General features: G+C 52.8%; 1 protein-coding gene across 4 annotated transcripts in view; it reads left to right on the forward strand.

The window, feature by feature from the left end:
- Window positions 1-18,714, forward strand: part of TEKT5 (tektin 5) — a 49,695-nt gene extending 30,981 nt beyond the window's left edge. For 3 of the 4 annotated variants that reach the window (XM_073899517.1, XM_073899515.1, XM_073899516.1), the window contains 3 exons: window positions 15,923-16,077; window positions 16,702-16,825; window positions 18,325-18,714. In XM_073899517.1, coding sequence (XP_073755618.1) covers window positions 15,923-16,077; window positions 16,702-16,825; window positions 18,325-18,597 — 552 coding nt within the window. In that variant the 3' untranslated portion in view covers window positions 18,598-18,714. The remainder of the gene's footprint in view (window positions 1-15,922; window positions 16,078-16,701; window positions 16,826-18,324) is intronic. The other variant, XM_025855623.2, reaches the window with a different exon arrangement.
- Window positions 18,715-19,123: the final 409 nt, after the last annotated feature.

The following is a 19,123-nucleotide window of genomic DNA, read 5'->3' on the forward strand; positions in this document are numbered from 1 at the left end:
GAAGGGGGTATGGCGGACGTGGTAAGGGTGGTCGGTGGCAGCCTGACTCTTGGGAAGCAGCAGTGTGGACCCGTGTGTGTTAGATATTATTGCGTGTGCAGTAACTGCAGATAGTACCCGGGTATCACACCGAAATGCAGATTCTGGCCGAGCAGGTCTGCTGGGCCTGAGGATCTCTGTTTTGAACCAGTAAGGCGGGGTGCGGCGGCGGGTCGGGGGTCGGGGGCAACGCCGTCAGGAGGGAGTGGCCGGAGTGTGGGAGTGTGAGTGTAGGGCAAAGTTGGCTTTGACAGACATCTCGGTGAGCAGCTGTCTCCTTCGCTTCTCTTCTCTCCCTCCGTCTCTCTGCCCCTCTTCCAGACTTAGACTGTTGGGGGAACCAAATCCTTCCAAAGGGCAAACATCAGGCATCCCATCTAATCCGATTTTCCCTCATTGCATTTTGTTTCCACGCTCCCAAGCCGAGCCCCGTCATCCCTCCTGCGATGGATCGGGCCAGCTTACCCCGTCACCCAGGTCGGCCCTGCTTCTGCAGACGCAGACGCCCCTCTGGGGTTCCTGCCGCCCCTCAGTCATGCGAGCCCTTGAGTCAAAATCACATTTTCCCCGTCTTGGATGTGAATGTGGTTAGAGCAAACGAGGACGCCAGGAGCTGCGGGGTCAGGATAAGCCAGAAGCATAGCCTTGGTCAGGCTGTCTGGGAGATAAGTTGGGTTCTTGACTTCCTCTCAACGGCTGTCTCCTTGCCTGTGGTGTGGGCCTTCTTGTAGTTAGAAGCAGCAAACGGGAGCCAGGGGAAAGACTTCCACCCTACCTCCTGCTGTACTGTTTTCCTCTCTGGCTCTGCCTTCCAGATGCTTCCAGATGCTTCCAGTGGCTTCCAGGGGCTCCGACTTCCAGTGCTCAATCCCAAACCTTGGGGCCCACTTGGATGCCCGCCTCTTTCCCCCTCCCGCCCCACGTCTGTCCCAACAGCACATCTGGTTGGTTCTGCTCTCAGGACCTCACCGCCCCTCACCGCCTCTTCTGCCTCCACCCTGGCCGGACCTCCACCATCTCTTGCCTGGATTACTGCTACGGCCTCCCTGCTGCTGTGTTTGCTTTTGATAGTACCCATGGACCAGCTGGCAGCTAGTTAAGAGGCCATTTGATTTACAGAGAATGAAAGTTCAACTGCTTTAGATTCTTCAGAAAGCCTTGAGAGTTTGGCCTGAGAGTGCAGGTGACAGGCTCTCTCTGGGTAACACCTGCCAGTGTCCGTGGGTCACCATCTTCACCTCGACCGGGCCTGTTTGCGCCACTGCTTTCTGGAGAACTTCTCAGCAGCCCCTCACCTTTGCAAACCCAGCGCCTCACAAAATGCCTGGTGCACTGGGCATCACGTAAACGCTGGCTGGGTGGTTTAAATCCAAAGACAAACACTAGTAGTCCCTTGGGCTGAACTTGGCCTGCCTATTCTCTGGCCCCTCACATTTTTCCTTGAAGAGTTTTATTTATCCTTGACACGTAATTAGGTGCATGTTTTGAAAGTGTACAATTTGAGAAGTTTTGGCAAATACATATGTCCCGAGGCCACCACCTCAATCAAGGTAGCGAACCTAGCAAAGGTTTCCTTGGGCCTCTTCCTCGTTTCTTTCCCCACCTCCCGCGCACCGCCCCATACAACCACCAACTGCTTTCTGTCCCTATAAATGCGTTTACATTTTCTAGACTATTTCATAAAGGGAGACATACCGTATGCACTCTTTTTTTCATTTGGCTTCTTTCACTCAGCGTAATTGAGAGTCCTGGTGGACTCCTTATTGTTGAGCAGTGTGTGTTATGTGCATCTAGTACTGTACGTTCACACCCCTGATATGTATCATATTCACATACCTGGATGTGTTCATCCATTCACCTGTTGAAGGACATGAGGGTTATTTCAGGTTTGGGCTGTCACCTTTAAAGCTGCTGTGGACATTCCTGTCCATACGTCTGTATGCACTCTCGTAGAGGGTTTTTTTTTTTTTTAACATTTTGGCAGAAAATGGAGATTTCACATAAAGGTTCAGATTTCTAGAACCTCTAGACAAATGGGTAGCTCTAGCAACTCTGAGCTCAGGTTTCTACAGGGGAACAGTGGGCAGGAGCTGAATGGGCACCACATTTTTTTTTTTAAGATTTTATTTATTTATTTGACAGAGAGAGGTAGCGAGAGAAGGAACACAAGCAGGGGGAGTGTGAGAGGGAGAAGCAGGCTTCCTGCGGAGCAGGGAGCCCGAGGTGGGGCCCGATCCCAGGGCCCTGGGATCATGACCTGAGCCGAAGGCAGACGCTTAATGACTGAGCCACCCAGGCACCCCCAGGCACGACATTTCTTTGGACAGGGCCCGGGCCCTCCAGCGTGCTTTGGTCCCCACCACCCCTTGTCATGGGCCACTGCACTCGTTTGCATTACTCGCCTGGGTTCCAGTAGGCTCATGCATCAGGCACGTTTTGCTCCATGCGTCGGAGGAAACGCAGGAAAGCAGATGTATAAAGCAGTCAGGCATGGGAAGAGTTTAACAGAACACAGGGGGGCTATGAGTTTTAACCTTGAAAGACTGCTTTTGCTCTGAGATGCCTTTGGGGTTTTGCTTTCCAAGTGGTCATTAACACCAGCAGAACACCCTTTCCTTGGGAGGCGGCGCCAGGAAGTCACAGTGTCTGAGGAGTAGAGGGCCCAAAGCCCGCGAACTGAGCGCCCCAGTTCCTACTGCCAGCTCCTCTGTTTGTCCAAGGAGGTCTGGAACCCATTGTGGACTGGGAAATGCTTTTGTGCTTTGCAAGCAGCCGGATCCCGTCCAGCACCGGTACCCGCAGCCAAGCTACTGACGGCTCTTTCTAAAACTGGCCCAGCGCAGGGGAAGTGGAGCCGGCCTGCCTGCCCCTGTGGCCACCGGCAGTCTGGTGAGGGGAGAGGCGGGGGCCAGGCCTTCAACATGGCTGCAGCTTGGCGAGAGAGTTCCCTTTCCAAGTGCTCGCCATCAGGCTTTCGGATAGTGTCGAGACTGGAAAGTGATGGTACTTTGCCTTTAACTTCTGTTTATCTGACAGCGAGGCATCGAGTCTTGGGCAGGCTTTGAACCCCTAAAGACGGAAGAACTTAGTGCGACTTACCTTCTTTCCCCCACTTTCCCCCTTGTTCTGGTATCCTCTATTAATGGCGAGGGAGGGAGATGGGTTTTCCACTTGTGGCAATAAAACAAAGATCCCATGTCAGATACATTTGTCAAAGGCTGAAAAGGGGAGTTGATTTGAAGAAAAATGTGAAATCACTGTACAGATGGTATGTGGGTACGGCAGGGTAACTCAGGGAAAGCCTCAGGGTGGCACGCAGTAGGTAGGTCTCTGCCTGATACTCACCTTTGCACCAGGAGGAATCAAACGCTCGCCCGTGTCACGTGGTCCCCTCGCTGTACCTGAGCCACGGGTGTCTGGGGACACCCAGCAGGAGGGGCCCACGAGAGTTCAGGTATGGGCAGTTCTGAGGGCAGAGGGGTGGGGGGATGGACTGTGTCACCAGTCATCTGCAGTGACACCGAACAAATGGGAGAGAAACTGTTGGAATCGGGAAGAGCGAGCCGCGGTCCAGAGCTGGGAAGGTAGCCAACAAACGCAGGAAGTTGGAGGGACCAGACAGGAGAGGGGGGAGGGAAGGGGAGAGAACCAGCAAGGCTCAGCTCGGGGTGAGCGGTACAAGTGAGGCTGTCTCGGGCTCACTTTGCGGCCACCGCCAATATTCCGGGAAGTTCTTCCTTCGCTCCTCCCATCCACGAGCTTCAGCTGGTGTCAGCCAATCATATGCTTTGACTGGAAAACGAGGGTGGGGCAATCGCTAGGATTGGTTGCAGCTGAGACAGGAAGTCTAAAAGATGCCACCTGGCGGAGGCAGAGAGTTGTCCTGGCCTCACCTGGGCCCCAGCGGTTTCCTAGTCTCTTCCAGGTTGTGGCTCGTCCACTTCTGGGTCCTTGACTGTTTGCCCGCTTGGGACCCCCAGCTTCGTGTCCACTCCCAGCCGTTGCATCTGCTCGCCTTGTCCCAGTCCAGATTCCCCTGGCATCTCCACGTTCTTCGGACCCCACGTGTGAGCCCCACAGTGCAGATGGTCGCGTTCAGTTCTGGGCCCTAGCACTTCCTGGCTTAGTGGCCAAGGCCAGCTTGCTTCACCTCTGTGTGCCTCGGTTTTCCCCCTCTGCAGAATGGGAGCAGTAATAGTTCGCAGATTTTTGTGAGAATAACAACAGGTGAGTTGGCCACTGTGCTGGTGCTCCGTGAATATCAGCTGGAAAGATGGTAAAAAGCCGTGGTCTCATCTCCGATCTGGAGGGAGGAGCAAGCAAGGTGGCACAAAGAACAGGGTGTCTGGAGTCAGAAGACCAGGGATGAATGTTGGTAGAGCTAAGGAATTTCGGGAAAGTACCTAACTCCTCTGAATCTCCGTGTCTTAATGTATAAGGCAGGAGTAATCCTGCCGGCTGTGAGATCAGAGGGGAAGGTGCAGGTGAGCGGTTCTGGAGCTTGGCTGCACACTGGGATCATCCAGATGCCTGGGTCTTGCCTCTAGGGATTCTGATTTATGGTGGTTGGGGTGTGGCCTGGGTATCCATCCTTTTAAACTCCCTGATCCAAGAGGTTCCGAGTTCAGTGTTTCTCAGAGTGTGGTCCTTGGACCAACAGCATCAGCATCACCCAGTACCGTGTTTGGAATGCAAATTCTTGGGCTCCATTCCAGACCTTCTGAATCAGAAACTCTGGGGCCCATCCATCTGCGTTTTAACAAGTCCTCCAGGTGTGTCTCCCAGGCGTAGACATTCAACAAATGTTTAATCCCGTCCCTCCCTCCCTGAAACAGATACTCACTTTGCACATCTTATTTACTAGACTCTGATTTAGGTGCTGAGGATACAACATGAACGAGACAAGATCTCTGCCCTCAAGGGGGCTTACGTTCTAATGGGGGAGACTGGTTTTAAAAAATAAACACAATTAAAAAATTGTGATACATGTTGAGACGCTCGAAGACCCGAGCTAGTGGGTTACCATGGATTTCCACACTCGCACAAGTGTCCTCTCTAGCAGGCTGCCTCCACCAGTTTCTAAACCCCTCCAGGATTTGCAGGACGCCTGACCGCAGACGGCCTCTCAGCAGCTGGGGCTTGCATTGGCTTGGCATTGTCTGAAGGCAGCTGGTCACCTCCGGACAGCAATGACCGGGAGCGGGGCTTAGTCAACATCTATTCTCTTCCTCACCTGCGGCAAATTTCCTCCCCGGGTGGCATTTGCCAGTGTCTGGAGATGTCTTGGTCGTCACAACTGGGAGGGCGGTGAGCTACTAACAGATAGTGGGTAGAATCCAGGGCCTGCTGCTAAACACTCCACAAGGCACAGAGCAGCCCCCACAACAAACAAGTCTCTGTCCCCAGGTGTCAAGATGCCCGGTTTGGGACACCATGCTCTGGAGCTTTCACGACCTGAGTTTCTGGGGAGGTCGCTCCGGAGCACTCCTGTCCTGTCTCCTTGCTTCCGGGCTTGGCTGCCCTTGAAAACCTTCCACCATTTGACCAGCAAAAGGATTCCAAGCTGCCTTCTCCCTTCCTGAGCTGAGGAAGCTGCCCTTGAGCCAGGCACCTCCTTGGAAACCTCTTGGCTTCACGCAATTTGGAAAACAATGAATTAGCAAGGTTGCACAAAGCACCCACAAGCCTAAGGCTGGCTAGAACTGCTAAAGCCATTCTTTCCCTACACATCCAAAATTATTTCCTGGCCTTGGATGCTTTCTCTGCTGTCACAAGACAAGACGCAGGCGGATAGTTTTACATGGCAAACAGCCCCGCCAGACCCATCCCCCCTTTCAAAGCCTCTGGGTGGATTTCTGTTCCAGCTAGGAATATCGGCGCACTTTTCCGCTGAGCCGTGAGGTTGGTTTCGGCCAAGGCTGTCCTGGCAACTGCCTTTCACACCTCACACGTGGCCAGAGCCCATTTCCAGCGTGGACCTCGCCCTTTCCCCACACGGGGGGCTGGGGTGGGTAGGTGGGGCTGGCCCTCAGCGTCTCCCCTGCAAGGGCTGAGGGTGGCTGATCGCAGTCTGGGTCAAAAGGAGAAAGAAAAGATTCACCCTGAAGACCAAACTTACTGTGAGCGGCTAGGGTTCCCAATGCTCTTCTGTGTGAAGCCCTCTCTCCCTGCTGCAGCCTTCTAGGAGGTTCCTCCTGATTTTAGGGGCTGGGCAGGCTGAGCTCTGTGAAATTTTGCCTCTCCACACTTGGCGTGCTCCCATCCGTTACCAGCGCTCGGCATTTTGCCTTTTGATACCCCTGTGACCTTGATCCTTCCGAGTCTCTCCATCCCGCCCTGCTGTGGGTCCTCCTGCCTCTCCATTGCTCCCTGCCCTCCTGCTCCCCACCTCCGCCCCCACTGCCCGCCCCCCAAACGGCAGCCAGAGAGATCTGCCTCAGACTGCAAACCCCAGCCTGTCCTCCCACCTTAAACCTTTAATGTGCACGTGATCCCCTGAGGGTTTTGTTAAACTGCAGATTCCCTTGGTAGGTCTGGGCCAGGACCTGAGACCCTGCATTTCTAGTAAGTGCTCAGAGCCTGCATTGGTAATGGACGGGAGCATGCCAAGGCCCACAGCCTGCACTTGGAGTAGGAAGGTAGCAGAGAAATTGTTCTCTGAATGCAGGAAATTCCGAGGAGCGGCAGCCTTGCATGACGTGGGCTGCTTAGGGTAAATCAGGACTTGACCGTGCTGGGCTACAGCAGGGGTCTCCAACTTCTGGCCCCAGGGCCAACTCTGCCCCCCCTCTCGGCCTGTTTTTGTACATAAAGTTTTACTGAAACGCAGGATCCCTCCCCCACCTCTGTGCATTTACATGTTAACTGTGGCTACTTTTGCACTGAAGTGCCCGAGTAGTTGTGACAGTGACCAGATGGCTCAGAAAGCCTGAAATATCTACCACACAGACCCTTACAGAAAAATCTGTCCACTGTCTGGAGCATCTTCAAGAGGCCCCGGAAGGCTGTGTACCGGGACTTCCTGACATCTGGAGGGGGTTGACTTGAAGAATTAAACACAAACACACACACACACACCAGAGCCATCCCTGCGGCTAACAGGTCTCAGGCTGGGTCCCAGGGAAGTGGCTCTGGGTGCACGGGGAGACTGACGATGGTGTGGGGTGTAGAGCACATTGCCTGGTCCGGGAGACCGTGCAGCACCCTGGCCAGCGAGAGAGCATGGCCCTGGTCCCCATGTAAGGAAATTGCCCATGAGGCCCAGGGCTCTGAGTGGGGGTTGGGTTCCACAGCTGGTTTGTGTTAGGGTTTGGATGGGAACTTGGGTCTCCTGACTTCCCACCCAGGGCTCCTACCTCCAAGACACCCCACATGGAGGCCCCTGTGGCTGGGCATCTGCTTGGAGGGGGGTTGGTTAACAAAAAGAACCTTGGCTTGGGGGGGGTGGCTGGGAGGATGTGGGCCGCCATCTGCCTGGGGCTGGCTCCCTCTCTGAGCCACATTCCAGAGGCTGGGGAAGAGGACATTCCTCCTCCCTTGCACAGGCTGCCCTGACCCCTTACATCCAAAGAAGTGGGTTAATGGAGGTTAAGTCTGAGCCCTGGACTGGCCGTCTGAGGGAATTTACGTTGCCTGGGAAGACAAATTCTGTCAGATGAATCTCAGTTTCCCATTGTCTTATGGTTAAAAAAAAAAAAAAAGACCAATGAGCCCAAAGGAAAAAATCTGACAGCGTGAACATTGCAGGATGGACACTGAGTATAGAGTGGGGATGCAGGACAGTTCGGTGGCATGTCCCGGGCACTGGACTAAGCACTTTACACACATGATCTCATGGAATGCTCATGACAACCCTGTGGGTGCGTTATTGTTATGCTGGCTTTGCGATTGAGAACCAGTGCCCCACCCATGTCTGGCTCTGGAAAAGGGGCTACTCAGTAAAGGAGCTGCGTAGACATTGAGAGCTTGATTGCATGAGGCACAGAGAGGTTGAGGGGCCTGTTCAAGGTCACACAGTGGGGAAGAGTTGGCGCTGGCCTTTGAACCTATATCTGTGTGACTGCAGAGGGGCTCAGTGGCTCGAAGTGACCTGCTGCTCCCCACCCCCCACGCACTGCACACGGGAGGCTCAGGACTCCCTCCCCCCGCCCCCAGTCTCATGGCCTTGACTGGCAGGCAGCCGGCAGCAGCTCCCAGAGGCCAGAGCTGGGGCCTGGGGAGCAGAGTGGAGTGGGGCGAGCCCTCCATTGCCACCACCACCTTCCCAACTGAGTTCCAGCTTCTGGGCCAAGGCTGCTGAGGCTCCTCCCATGGGGTGACCCCCTGGGCCAATCCCACGGCGACCCGCCCAGCCTCGGGTGAGCCAGGCTGCGCCCTGCCCCCGGAGCCTCTTTGCCCCTACTTCTTGGGCTTTGTGGGAGCAGGAAGGTTAACACCCTGCGGGAGAGGGGGTCCTTCTGGGGCTCAGGGCAGCATTCGGAGCTCGGGGACAGGGGAGAGAGGAGGAGAGAAGGAGAAGAGAGAGAGATCATTCTACCTGGCCTAGGAAAGATGGGGAGGGGGCATGATGACTTTCGTGTGGCTCTTTGCAGGGTGTATTTGTAGGAGAAATGCACACACATGCGTGCACACACTTGCTCTAGGAAGAGCAGGGCGTGGCACCCGTGCTTTTCACATGGCTCCAAAGATGTGCGTGTCTCCCAGCTGCGCATGCCCGGCAGTGGAGGGGCTCCTCCCAGGCCTGGGCCCGGTCGCCTTGCCTCTGCTCTGCGCAGTTGGGAGTGATTATCATCCCTGTTTCACTGGAAAGGCTCAGAGAGCCTAGGACACTTGCTAAGGTCAACCAGCTTGGGCTACGATTTAGATAGACTCAGGCAGGCTAGTGCCAACTTCTTTCCTCTTTTTAACCAAACACGCTGGGGCAAGTGTTCATTGAGTACTGACAAAAGCCCCCCACAAAGTGCCTGGCTCCCAGGAAGCAACTATTCCAAGTGTTGGACATTCATTATTATTATTTTTTTTTGTTTTTAAAATAATTTTTTATTGTTATGTTAATCACCATACATTACATCATTAGTTTCTGATGTAGCGTTCCATGATTCATTGTTTGTGCATAACACCCAGTGCTCCACGCAGAATGTGCCCTCTTTAATACCCATCACCAGGCTAACCCATCCCCCCACCCCCCTCCCCTCTAGAACCCTCAGTTTGTTTTTCAGAGTCCATCGTCTCTAATGGTTCGTCTCCCCCTCCGACTTACTCCCCTTCATTCTTCCCCTCCTGCTATCTTCTTTTTTTTTTCTTAACACATATTGCATTATTTGTTTCAGAAGTACAGATCCGTGATTCATCAGTCTTGTACAATTCACAGTGCTCACCATAGCACATACCCTCCCCAATGTCTATCACCCAGCCCCCCCATCCCTCCCGCCCCCCACCACTCCAGCAACCCTCAGTTTGTTTCCTGAGATTAAGAATTCCTCATATCAGTGAGGTCATATGATACATGTCTTTCTCTGATTGACTTATTTCACTCAGCATAACACCCTCCAGTTCCATCCACGTCGTTGCAGATGGCAAGATCTCATTCCTTTTGATGGCTACATAATATTCCATTGTGTATATATACCACATCTTCTTTATCCATTCATCTGTCGATGGACATCTTGGCTCTTTCCACAGTTTGGCTATTGTGGACATTGCTGCTACATTATTATTATTATTATTACTCTGTTCCGGGCAATGATTGGTATAGGCACTGGGGATTAGGCAGTGAGCAAAACAAAACTCCTTCCTCACTTGGAGCTTGCTTTCTGGTTGGGGGAGATGAGCAACGTTAATGAGTAAAACACAGTGTGTGTCAGCTGAGGACTAGAGAGAAAGTAAAGCAGGGGTTTGGGCAGTTGGGAGTGCTGGCCAGTTTGGGGGTTGCAGTTTTAAAGGAAGTGGTCAGAGAAGTCCTTCTGGGTGTTCTAGCCACAACCTGAAGGAGGTGAGAGAATGAGCCATGTGGATGTCTGGGGATGGAGCATCCAGGCAGAGGGGACAGTGCAAAAGCCCTGTGGTGGGAGTGTGTTGGGTTTGATGTAGATGTGTGGATACACCATCTCTGGGAGTGGGGGGGTGGGTGAGTGGGTGGGTGACTGCAAAGGGAGGTGGGGGTGTTTGAGACACTCATTCTGTGTGTGTATACATGTATGCGTACATACATGTACACACATGTATGCATATAACAGGTGCCTTGAGTCCGAGGGATCCTGAGCTTGGGAGGTTATTCAGCTTGCCCAGACCTTCCCACCTTGGAAAGCTGCCTGTGTTCTGAGCTTCCTCCCTGCCTTCCTTCCTCCCTGGGGTCTGGATGCCCCTGGCCATGGTGGGAGGAGGGCAGAGTTCTGGCCTGGGGCATTGGAAAACCAGGTTTTCAAAGATGTTGGCATCAGATTCAACCCCGTGATGAGGCAGCTACTCCTTCCCCAGACTCTTTTCTGGAAATGCAAGCCCGCATGCACATCTCAAGTAAACATCTTCTATCTGCTCGGTCTGTGCTGGGGATGAACTTAATCCCTTTACCTTACTTGGGGCTTCCTGCCAAGACAGCCAGCCTCGAATGACAACACCAAGTCCCTGACTGTGGTTATTAACCCGTTTCCTTCTCTTGGAGACTTTCAATGTTTGTGTGTCTCTGTATCACTTGCACCAGTGGTTCTTGATCATGGCTGCACTTTTGAATTACTCAGGGGGCTCCTGAAACCTCCTGATACCCAGACCCAGGAAAACAGAACCTCTGGGGGAGGGGCCCAGGCATCTGTATGTTTAAAAACCTTCCTGGTGATTCTAACATGCAGCCAAATTCAGGGCGCCTGGGTGGCTTAGTCAGTTGAGCATCCAACCCTTGATCTCAGCTCAGGTCTTGATCTCAGGGCGGAGAGTTCAAGCCCTGCGTTGGGCTCCATACTAGGTGTGGACCCTACTTAAAAAAATTTTTTTTAACATGCAGCCAAATTCAAGAAACAATACCCTTTTACTATCAGATGGTATTTTTTTCTTTAATTGTCTTTCTCCCATAAAAAAAAAACAACTAAAGTTATTTTAAAAGGAAGCTTAAATCTGGTAGGGTTGTGGGAACTTTTTCTTTTTTTGACCCCAGTGAACAGAGAGGAGTTTTTCATACTCCTCACTTCTTCGCACATCCTGTTTGTAAAAAACGCTTTGCTTATTTCTTGTTTCCTTCCTTTTATCCCCGTTCTTCATGCTCGCTCCCTTTCTCCCCCAGACGACTTTCCCAGAGATGACCGTTCTAATTGTTGAACATGGATTTCTTGGTGGTGATCTATTCTTACTAAATGTCTATGGCTGTTGTAGGTGCAGGGATTTTTAATTTTCTCAAAAGGGATTGTGTAATACAGTTCAGTCTGTTTCCTTCTTTTCTCGCCCTGTATGGTTTTAAAGACCCAGCCTTGGTCCTACCCGTGCCTAATCCTCTGCCCCTAATGCCCCCCCGCAAAGTCCTCTGCAGTGCCCATTTGCTGTCTTTTACTTGTCCTTCTCTGTGATCAAGGGCACCCATTGCCAGCTCACTGCCCACTACCAGTGGGCAGCGATACCGCCCTCAACATCCTTGACATGGATGCTCCTAGCGGTCTTGGGATACGACAGTATATACCCAGGAGCAGACGTACTGGGACATGTGGGTCACCCTCTTAGACTCGGGGCTCTTCTTCCAGGGGACATTGTGGCATTTGGGGTCTAGGGACCAGGCTGACCCGGAGCTTGGTGGATCAGGCTGGCCCTTGGAGCCTATGTTGGCACCAAGCAAATGCTTAGCCTCCTCCTGAGCATGAAGGTCAAGGCTGCTGTGTCTCAAGCTCCTGCCCCTGGTCAGTCCACTTGGTCTCTGCCTCCCGGCCCTTGGAGGCCGCATTCCTCCAACTTCTGGAGGCTGTATCATGGCACACGGGGCTCGTGGAGCTGCACAGTCTGGCAGGACTGGGGTGGGCGGCAGGGGCTGCCCCCAAGACAGAATGAGAGTGTGTGTGTGTGTGTGTGTGTGTGTGTCTGGACGCAAGGCTATGGGGAACAGTTTTGACAGAATACACTCACCCGGGCAGATTTGCTTTGGGTGTGCATCATCGATCGGTCCTAGAGTGTCCAATTCTGAAAAAACCCTACTGTTCTGGAAAATCCCAAGGCAGGCCTGCTCAAGAAATGCCAACGGGAGACAGGGGGTGGTGACTTGGAAAGACAAACACCAGTCAGTCCCAGCACACACACCCCTCCCCCAACACCACCAGACGCCAGCCCTGAGGAGACGGGAGGTGGGGGACTTCACAGGGGCCCCTGCCCCTTCACATCCTCATTTAGGCTGCGACCACCTGCCCAGTTCCCCGGCTCCCTTATGTTCTCTCTCCTGCTGTATCTGTACCTGGGAGACAGTGTAATACAGGGATTCCCCAATCCAGTCACCCCCGGGGCCACCTTCCCAATTTTACCATATCCACGAGCCACCTGGGCTAGTATTTACTTTATATTTTGGTGTAATGCCAGTCCCTGAAAAATGCTTAAAAACCCATTCACTTAAGATGTGTTTAAATCCCTTGTATCAGTGGAAAACCAACAGCACTCGCCTTAACTGGAGAGTAGCTAGGAGACACAGTAGGAAAGCAGAGCAAAGCTGTTAAAATGTAGCCACAGCCTGTTGCCCGCAGAAGCTTCTGGATTCCTCCACCCCTGGCACCATCTCCTGGAAGCGGTTGGCAGGCTTGAAAAATAATTGATGAATTTCACTTTTCCTGGAATTGCTGTTCATTGCAGGGCTGTGTCCGGGTCCCTCCGCTATGCTCACGAGGGGGTTCCCCAACAAGGGAGATGAACTTGTATCGGATGCCCCTCGCGTGGCCCCGGCCCCCACCAACTGAAGACATCCCATAAGGTTTTTTGTTGTTGTTGTTGTTGTTTTAACCGAGAGAGGGTGGCAGGAGCTTGAACTTCCGTGATGCTGAAGAAAGCACTTGCGGTTGTGGGAAGCACTTGCCGACGCTTACTAAGAAATGTGCGTTGCATATAATAAATGTTTGTTGCACAAAGGAGCAGATGAATGAGTGAACTCTCCCCTAGAATGTAAACTCCACCAGGACAGTATTTTTTCCATCTCTTGTGGTCACTGCTGCGTCTAATTCTTGGGAGTGCTCTGCGCCTATTAGGTGCTCTGTGAACATTTGGGAAGGCAATGCGGAAATCGATGAAACTGTAAAATAATGAGTGGAGGAAGAAGTGATTGAGCACCTGAATGAGTGTCAGCACTATCCCTAGACTCAAGAGGCTGGTCTTTTGTCAAGTTGCAGGGCCCCAAGTTGCAAGCCCTGAGCTGGGGACCAGGGGATGGAGACAGCAGAGAGGAGAAAGCTAAGCACAGCCTCGGAGCACTGGCTCAGAACCTCTCAAGGTTCCCTTAGCAGCAGCTCCTACTGGCGGGAGAGGAGCGTGCTGGGAGCTGCCTTCACGGCTGGGGCAGGCCTGGCAGGTCCCACCAGCAGCCGAACCCTCAGTGATGTCCTTCTTACCCCATCCCGCCAACAGGCCACATGGTGGAGGGAGAAGCTGTTTTCTGCTGCACGGGGCAATGTGATGCCAAGAAGCATTTTTCCTCTCCAGAAAGCTTGATTTTTCTTCCCTGCCAGGCTGGGGTGGTGCTTCCTGAGATTTGCATATCTGGGGCAGCTCCCCAACCCCCTACACACACAAAAGGGCACGTATCGCCCCCCGCCCCCACTGGAGTGTTTACATGGAAGCTTGTGTGCTGAGCACAGAACATTCTTGTGGGATAATGTTTAACCAACATGTGGTTGGCGGTATCACTCTGGTTCTGGGTGGCTCAGTGAGGACCAGGTGAGGGGCCAGCATTCCTCCTCATGGGCTTTGAAGGAGGCCGAGCAGTTGCCCTGCTCCCTCCCATAACCCTACCGCCCAACTCAACCCCAGTAGGGAAGGGGCATCCTGTTGTTACCTTGAAATAGCAAAATGCTCTCTTTCTAGACTTTTTTCCTAAGCTAACAGGGAAGCCAGGTTTTTTAAGCAATTTCTTGGTGCCTGTAAAATATGGGCTCAACCCAGCTAAAATAGTCATCCCAGTACGTGTTATGATTTGTGAATATTTCCTAGCTCACGAATAGACGGATAACCTGACTGCAGTGTCTTGGAAGATGGGGACTGGGTCTCATACTTGCAATCCCCACCCCATTCAGAAACCCTGGCATTTTCGTGTGTAAGCAGCTTTCCCTGACACCGAAATCTGAGATGGACCCGACCATATAAAGTCTAGGGCACACTATTCCCAAACCTCAGTGTGGATAAGGACCATGGGGGAGCTAGCTAAACATCTAGACCTCCAGATCTCTCTGTGATTGATTCATTCATTCTATGACTGTTTATTGAGTTCCTACCATGAGTAGAGTTGGTAGATTTAGCAAATAAAAATGCAGGATGCCCAGTTAAACTTGAATTTCAGAGCAACGACAAATCATTTTTTTTTTTAGCGTAGGTATGTCTCGTGCAGTAGCCAACACATATACTTAAAAAGTGCTTTGTTGTCGATCTGAAATTCACATTGAACCAGGTGTCTTGTGTTTTATCTGGCAGCCCTCAGTCTGCGCCAAGCACTGCTCCTGGCAATGGGGATGCCACATGGACAGAGCAAGGCCCCCAACTTCTTGGAGTGCACATGCTAGTGAGGGAGATGGACAAACGGCTAGCAGAAGGAGAGAGGTTGGAAGTCAGCGTGGTAGGGTACCACGGCCAGGCTTGTCAGGAAGGGAGCACATATAACCTCCCTTGGTCCTGCCAGGCCTGGCCAAGGGTATTAGCATAGCCCACCCACAAAGAGTCTTCTGGAAGGAGCGGGGCACCATGAAAACTGGAACTGCTCACGGTGATGGTGGCAGGGAGGGGAGGGGACGTGTCAGCCACAGTGAGGCGACAGGTGCGGAGTACTCTGGATTCTGGCATGCTTAAGGTCGGCCAAGTGCAAGATCGCGTTCCTTCTGGTCATGGACTGCGCCAGTGTGGCCGATCTTCATTCGTCCTCTTGTGCTTTCATTTTTTATTATGGAAAACTTCAAACACTCAGAAGTGGAGAGAATCCTATAAAAGACCCCCATGGATCCAACATGAGTATCACCATTTTAGCCACTTTTTTCTCGTGATGACCTTTTTCTGATTTTAGCTTTATTTTTTATGGAAGTATAACACTCTTACAGTAAAGTGTACAACTTGATGAATTTGGACGAAGATTTTTTTACCTGTGTTTACATCTAGGGAGCCTCCACCCCTATCAAGATATAGAACATTCCCGGTCCTCCGCAGGCTCTCTCCTGTCCCTTCCTGGCATCTGTACACCCATCAACTGTAGGGAATTTTATTGGGGAAAATATTTCTACACATAAGTAGAAAATTTTGAGTCTCTCTCTCCCCTTTTCTCCCTTTCCTTCCTTCCTTCCTAGTTTATTTACTGACCTAGTTACATAAATTTTGGATTACAAAGAGATCTAGAACACCCTAGATTAATTCAGATTAAAGTGGATTCAGAGATGAGCTTTTTGGATTGTTTTGGATGATTGTGTTCATCTTAAAGGCGTTTCTCCGCCTCCCTCTGTCCCTCCCACTGAACACTAATTGGCTGACTCCAGTGGATGCTGGAGATTGGAAACACAACCAGCCTTGGCACCTGCCCCTCCCCTGTGTTCACAGGGTCCTCAAGCTGCTTTCCCAGGGTTGTCTTAGGAAGAGCGCAGCCCCTGTGCCATGGGGACTCAAGGTTGGGGAAGGAGTTATTTAAGTACCCAGCCTGGAGGTGGCTGCTTCCATGACACACCCCACACATTCCCCACAGACGCTGCAGGAGATCTTCCAGGCAGAGAATACCATCATGCTTCTGGAAAGGTCCATCATGGCCAAGGAGTGCCCACTGAAGGTGGCGCAGACGAGGCTGGAGTGTCGGACCCGGCGCCCCAATGTGGAGTTGTGCAGGGACATCCCACAGTTCAAGTGAGTCAGGGAGACCAGGACGGGGAGGGGTGGGTCTCCAGAGCTCCCAGGAAACCTGGGTCTGATAAATGGACCACTTCCCCGCCACCACCAATCAGGACATGTAGCCCCACAACTCAGCAGGACACTGGGCGGGGGTCTAGAGTTCTGGGGCCCCCTCCATAGCCTCCCCCACCTTGTGCTCTGGGAGCCCTCCAGCTTTCCCCTGAAAGCTAAGGAGAGGGAGTCGCCCAGGCCAGAGACATGACCTGTGGCCCAGGGTTGCTTCCCCGCCCCTCTGCTAGCCCAGGAGAGAGGCATCAGCTCCCACCCCCTCCTTGGTCTCCATCTCCCTCTTGGAAAGTTCTCCATGAACACTGGAAGAGTTTAATCCTGCCAATCCTTCTTTGTGAAGGGGGGCTGCTCCTGTGGACAAGGGACCCCCTCACTGGAGAGGGGGTGGAAAGCTCATGCAGCTCCAGAGCACGGGTTTGTGAGCATGGGGTCGGGCTTGGAATGGGATGAGGGCCAGGCAAAGGAGGAACTGCCATCAGACATGGGAATATGAGTGACTGGGGGCAGGCCCCTTGGTTGTGTGGGCCTTCCATGCTGGGGGCACTGTACCAGCTCCCTATTGCTGCACAGCAAATGCCCCACAACTCAGTGGCTTGTCCTCATCCTGAGCGAGACGTGTGGAGATGTGAAGAGAGCCAGAGAAGTAAAGAGAAGGAGGAAGAATGTTCTGAGAGAAAATGCTGGATGGCTCCAGGTGATACTGTGTGATGTTTGCATAGCCTCGTTGCTGCGAGATAATCACTCAGGAATCAGAAAAGCTGGGTGTGTGTATTGGCAGGGAGTGGGCAGGGAAAGTGACCCCAGGCTTTGAACTTGAAGGCCTGGCTACCTGCTCCTCAGCCTGCTGCTGGCCTGGAAGCTCTTCACCCCTGGAAGTGGGTGCCGTGTCCAGGGTAACCACCCCAGCTGGGCTGGAAGGGGTCCAGGTTCCTGCTGAGGGCTTGGGGGTAACTCTCCCGATCCCTCCTGCACCTGTCCCCACTTCTTAGATGCTCAGGTTGGGTTCCAGAACCCTCTGGGTCTGAGGGCTCTCTGATAACCCACCCCAAGGGACTTACCCAGAACAGGGCTTTTGGGGACCACATTTGTCCTGGAGGACCTACTCCTCTAGGACAAGCTCCCCACCTCCTTGTCCACCAGCTGTGCCCCTGAAGAGGGTAGATGGGGAGCATGGATGGGCCTATGTTTGGCTCAGGAGCCCCAGGCAGTGTGTATGCATGCACGCACGTGTGTGTCTGTGTGTATCTGTGCATGTGTGTGTGTGTGTGTATCTGTGTGTGTGCATGAGTGCGTTGGGAACTGAGCAGGTAACAGGACTCAAGCCGTCTGCCTTCTCCGGCAGCTGAACTGTCCCATCTGCGCATTATCTCCCTCACCCCCCATCCTTCCTTTCCCACCTCTGGGCCTTCTTTCCTGTTTCTTCTACAGGTAACCCCTCCCCCTCAAACCCTCTCTCATGGGTCGGCTCCCATCCATGCCCTTTCCTGAGAATGAACACCCATTTAAATTTACATGTAAATTAATTAACAGAAACAAATGTTAAACCTCAGCTCCTTATGTCCGTGAACCCCATTTCAAGCAGGTGGTCAGAGGCTGCCGTATTGGACAGCACAGAACATTTCCGTGGCTGCCGAAAGTTCTGTTGGACAGCACTGGGCTAGAGCTCCAAGTAGCTAAGAGGTTCCAGCCTGCTCTGTGACCTCTGTCTAGCCCAGGCCTGCCACGGGAAGCCCATCTTGATATCCAACTCAAGACCTTCCAGTAGTGTGTCCCCCGCCTGAGGCCAGAGGTGGGACTCAGGGCACAGCCCGGCCACCGAGCTACCATCACAGCTCACGTGGTGTATTCGCTCCCTAGGCCTGCTGTAACGGGAATTTGTTTGAGTATCTGTTTGCAATTCTCATGGGTATATACCTAGGAGCGGAATTGCTGGGTCATATGGTAAGTCTACATTTAACTTACTGAGGAACCACCAGATTGTGTCCCTAAACATCCTGTTTCTTCCTTTGTGCTCATCACCGTCGGCCACTCCCCACCCTTCTGCCTGTTCTGCCTCTGTCTTCCCTGACCGCTGAGCCTCGTCTGTCTTGCTCACGGCTGTCTCCGGCACGTGGCACAGTTCCTGGCACCTAGTAGGTGCGTCTGTGCTGACCAGCTCGGTGAACTGTGCCTTCTCCTCTGCTCTCGCTGCAGGCTCGTGAACGAGGTGTTCACCATCGACGACACCTTGCAGACTCTCAAGCTGAGACTCCGCGAGACGCAGGACACGCTCCAGCTGCTGGTAATGACCAAGTGCCGGCTGGAGCACGAGCTGGCCATCAAGGCCAACACACTCTGCATCGACAAGGAGAAGTGCATGAGCATGCGCAAGACCTTCCCCTGCACGCCACGCCTGATGGGCTATACCTGAGCCGCTGCCGCCAGCCCCTGGCATCCTGCTCTGCGCCTGTTCCGTGTGCAGCATAAAAATGGAAAAGGCAGAAAAACAAAATAAAGTGTCATTTTCTCCCTTTCCTCCTATCATGGAAAGAAAAACCACGTTATATAAATATATATATTGAGAGCCAAAATAAACGTGCCCAAACCAAAGATCCTGGAGCTCGTTCCTTACTGCAGAACCGGCCTCCTGGCAGATCCTGGGAGGAGACAGACTGGTTTCTCAGGGATGGAGTGTTGTGAGGTTCTCGGTGTCCCCAGGAATGGAAGGGGGCACATGTTTTTGAGACCTGTTTGTCCATTTAGGAGCACAGTATAGACCACGGGATCCAAAGACTGGACGCCGGAGCTGAGAGTCCAGAGCCCAGCCGTCATGTAGGAGCTGTGTGGCCTCGGACAGGCTCCCAACCTGAGCACCTCAGCTATAAAATGAGGTCAGTCCCAGGCAGAGGCGATTGTCCCGTTGTGTGGGGCAGGAGCAAACAGCTAGGATTTGGAGCCAGAAGTCCTGGGTTTGAATCCCAGCGTTGCCAAGGGGGGTGTTCTTGAAATTGTT

This window comes from Callorhinus ursinus, unplaced genomic scaffold (assembly GCF_003265705.2).
Source record: "Callorhinus ursinus isolate GAN/ISIS: 27379988/994484 unplaced genomic scaffold, GSC_fseal_2.0 scaffold13, whole genome shotgun sequence".
In the NCBI taxonomy this organism is placed as follows: Eukaryota; Metazoa; Chordata; class Mammalia; order Carnivora; family Otariidae; genus Callorhinus; species Callorhinus ursinus.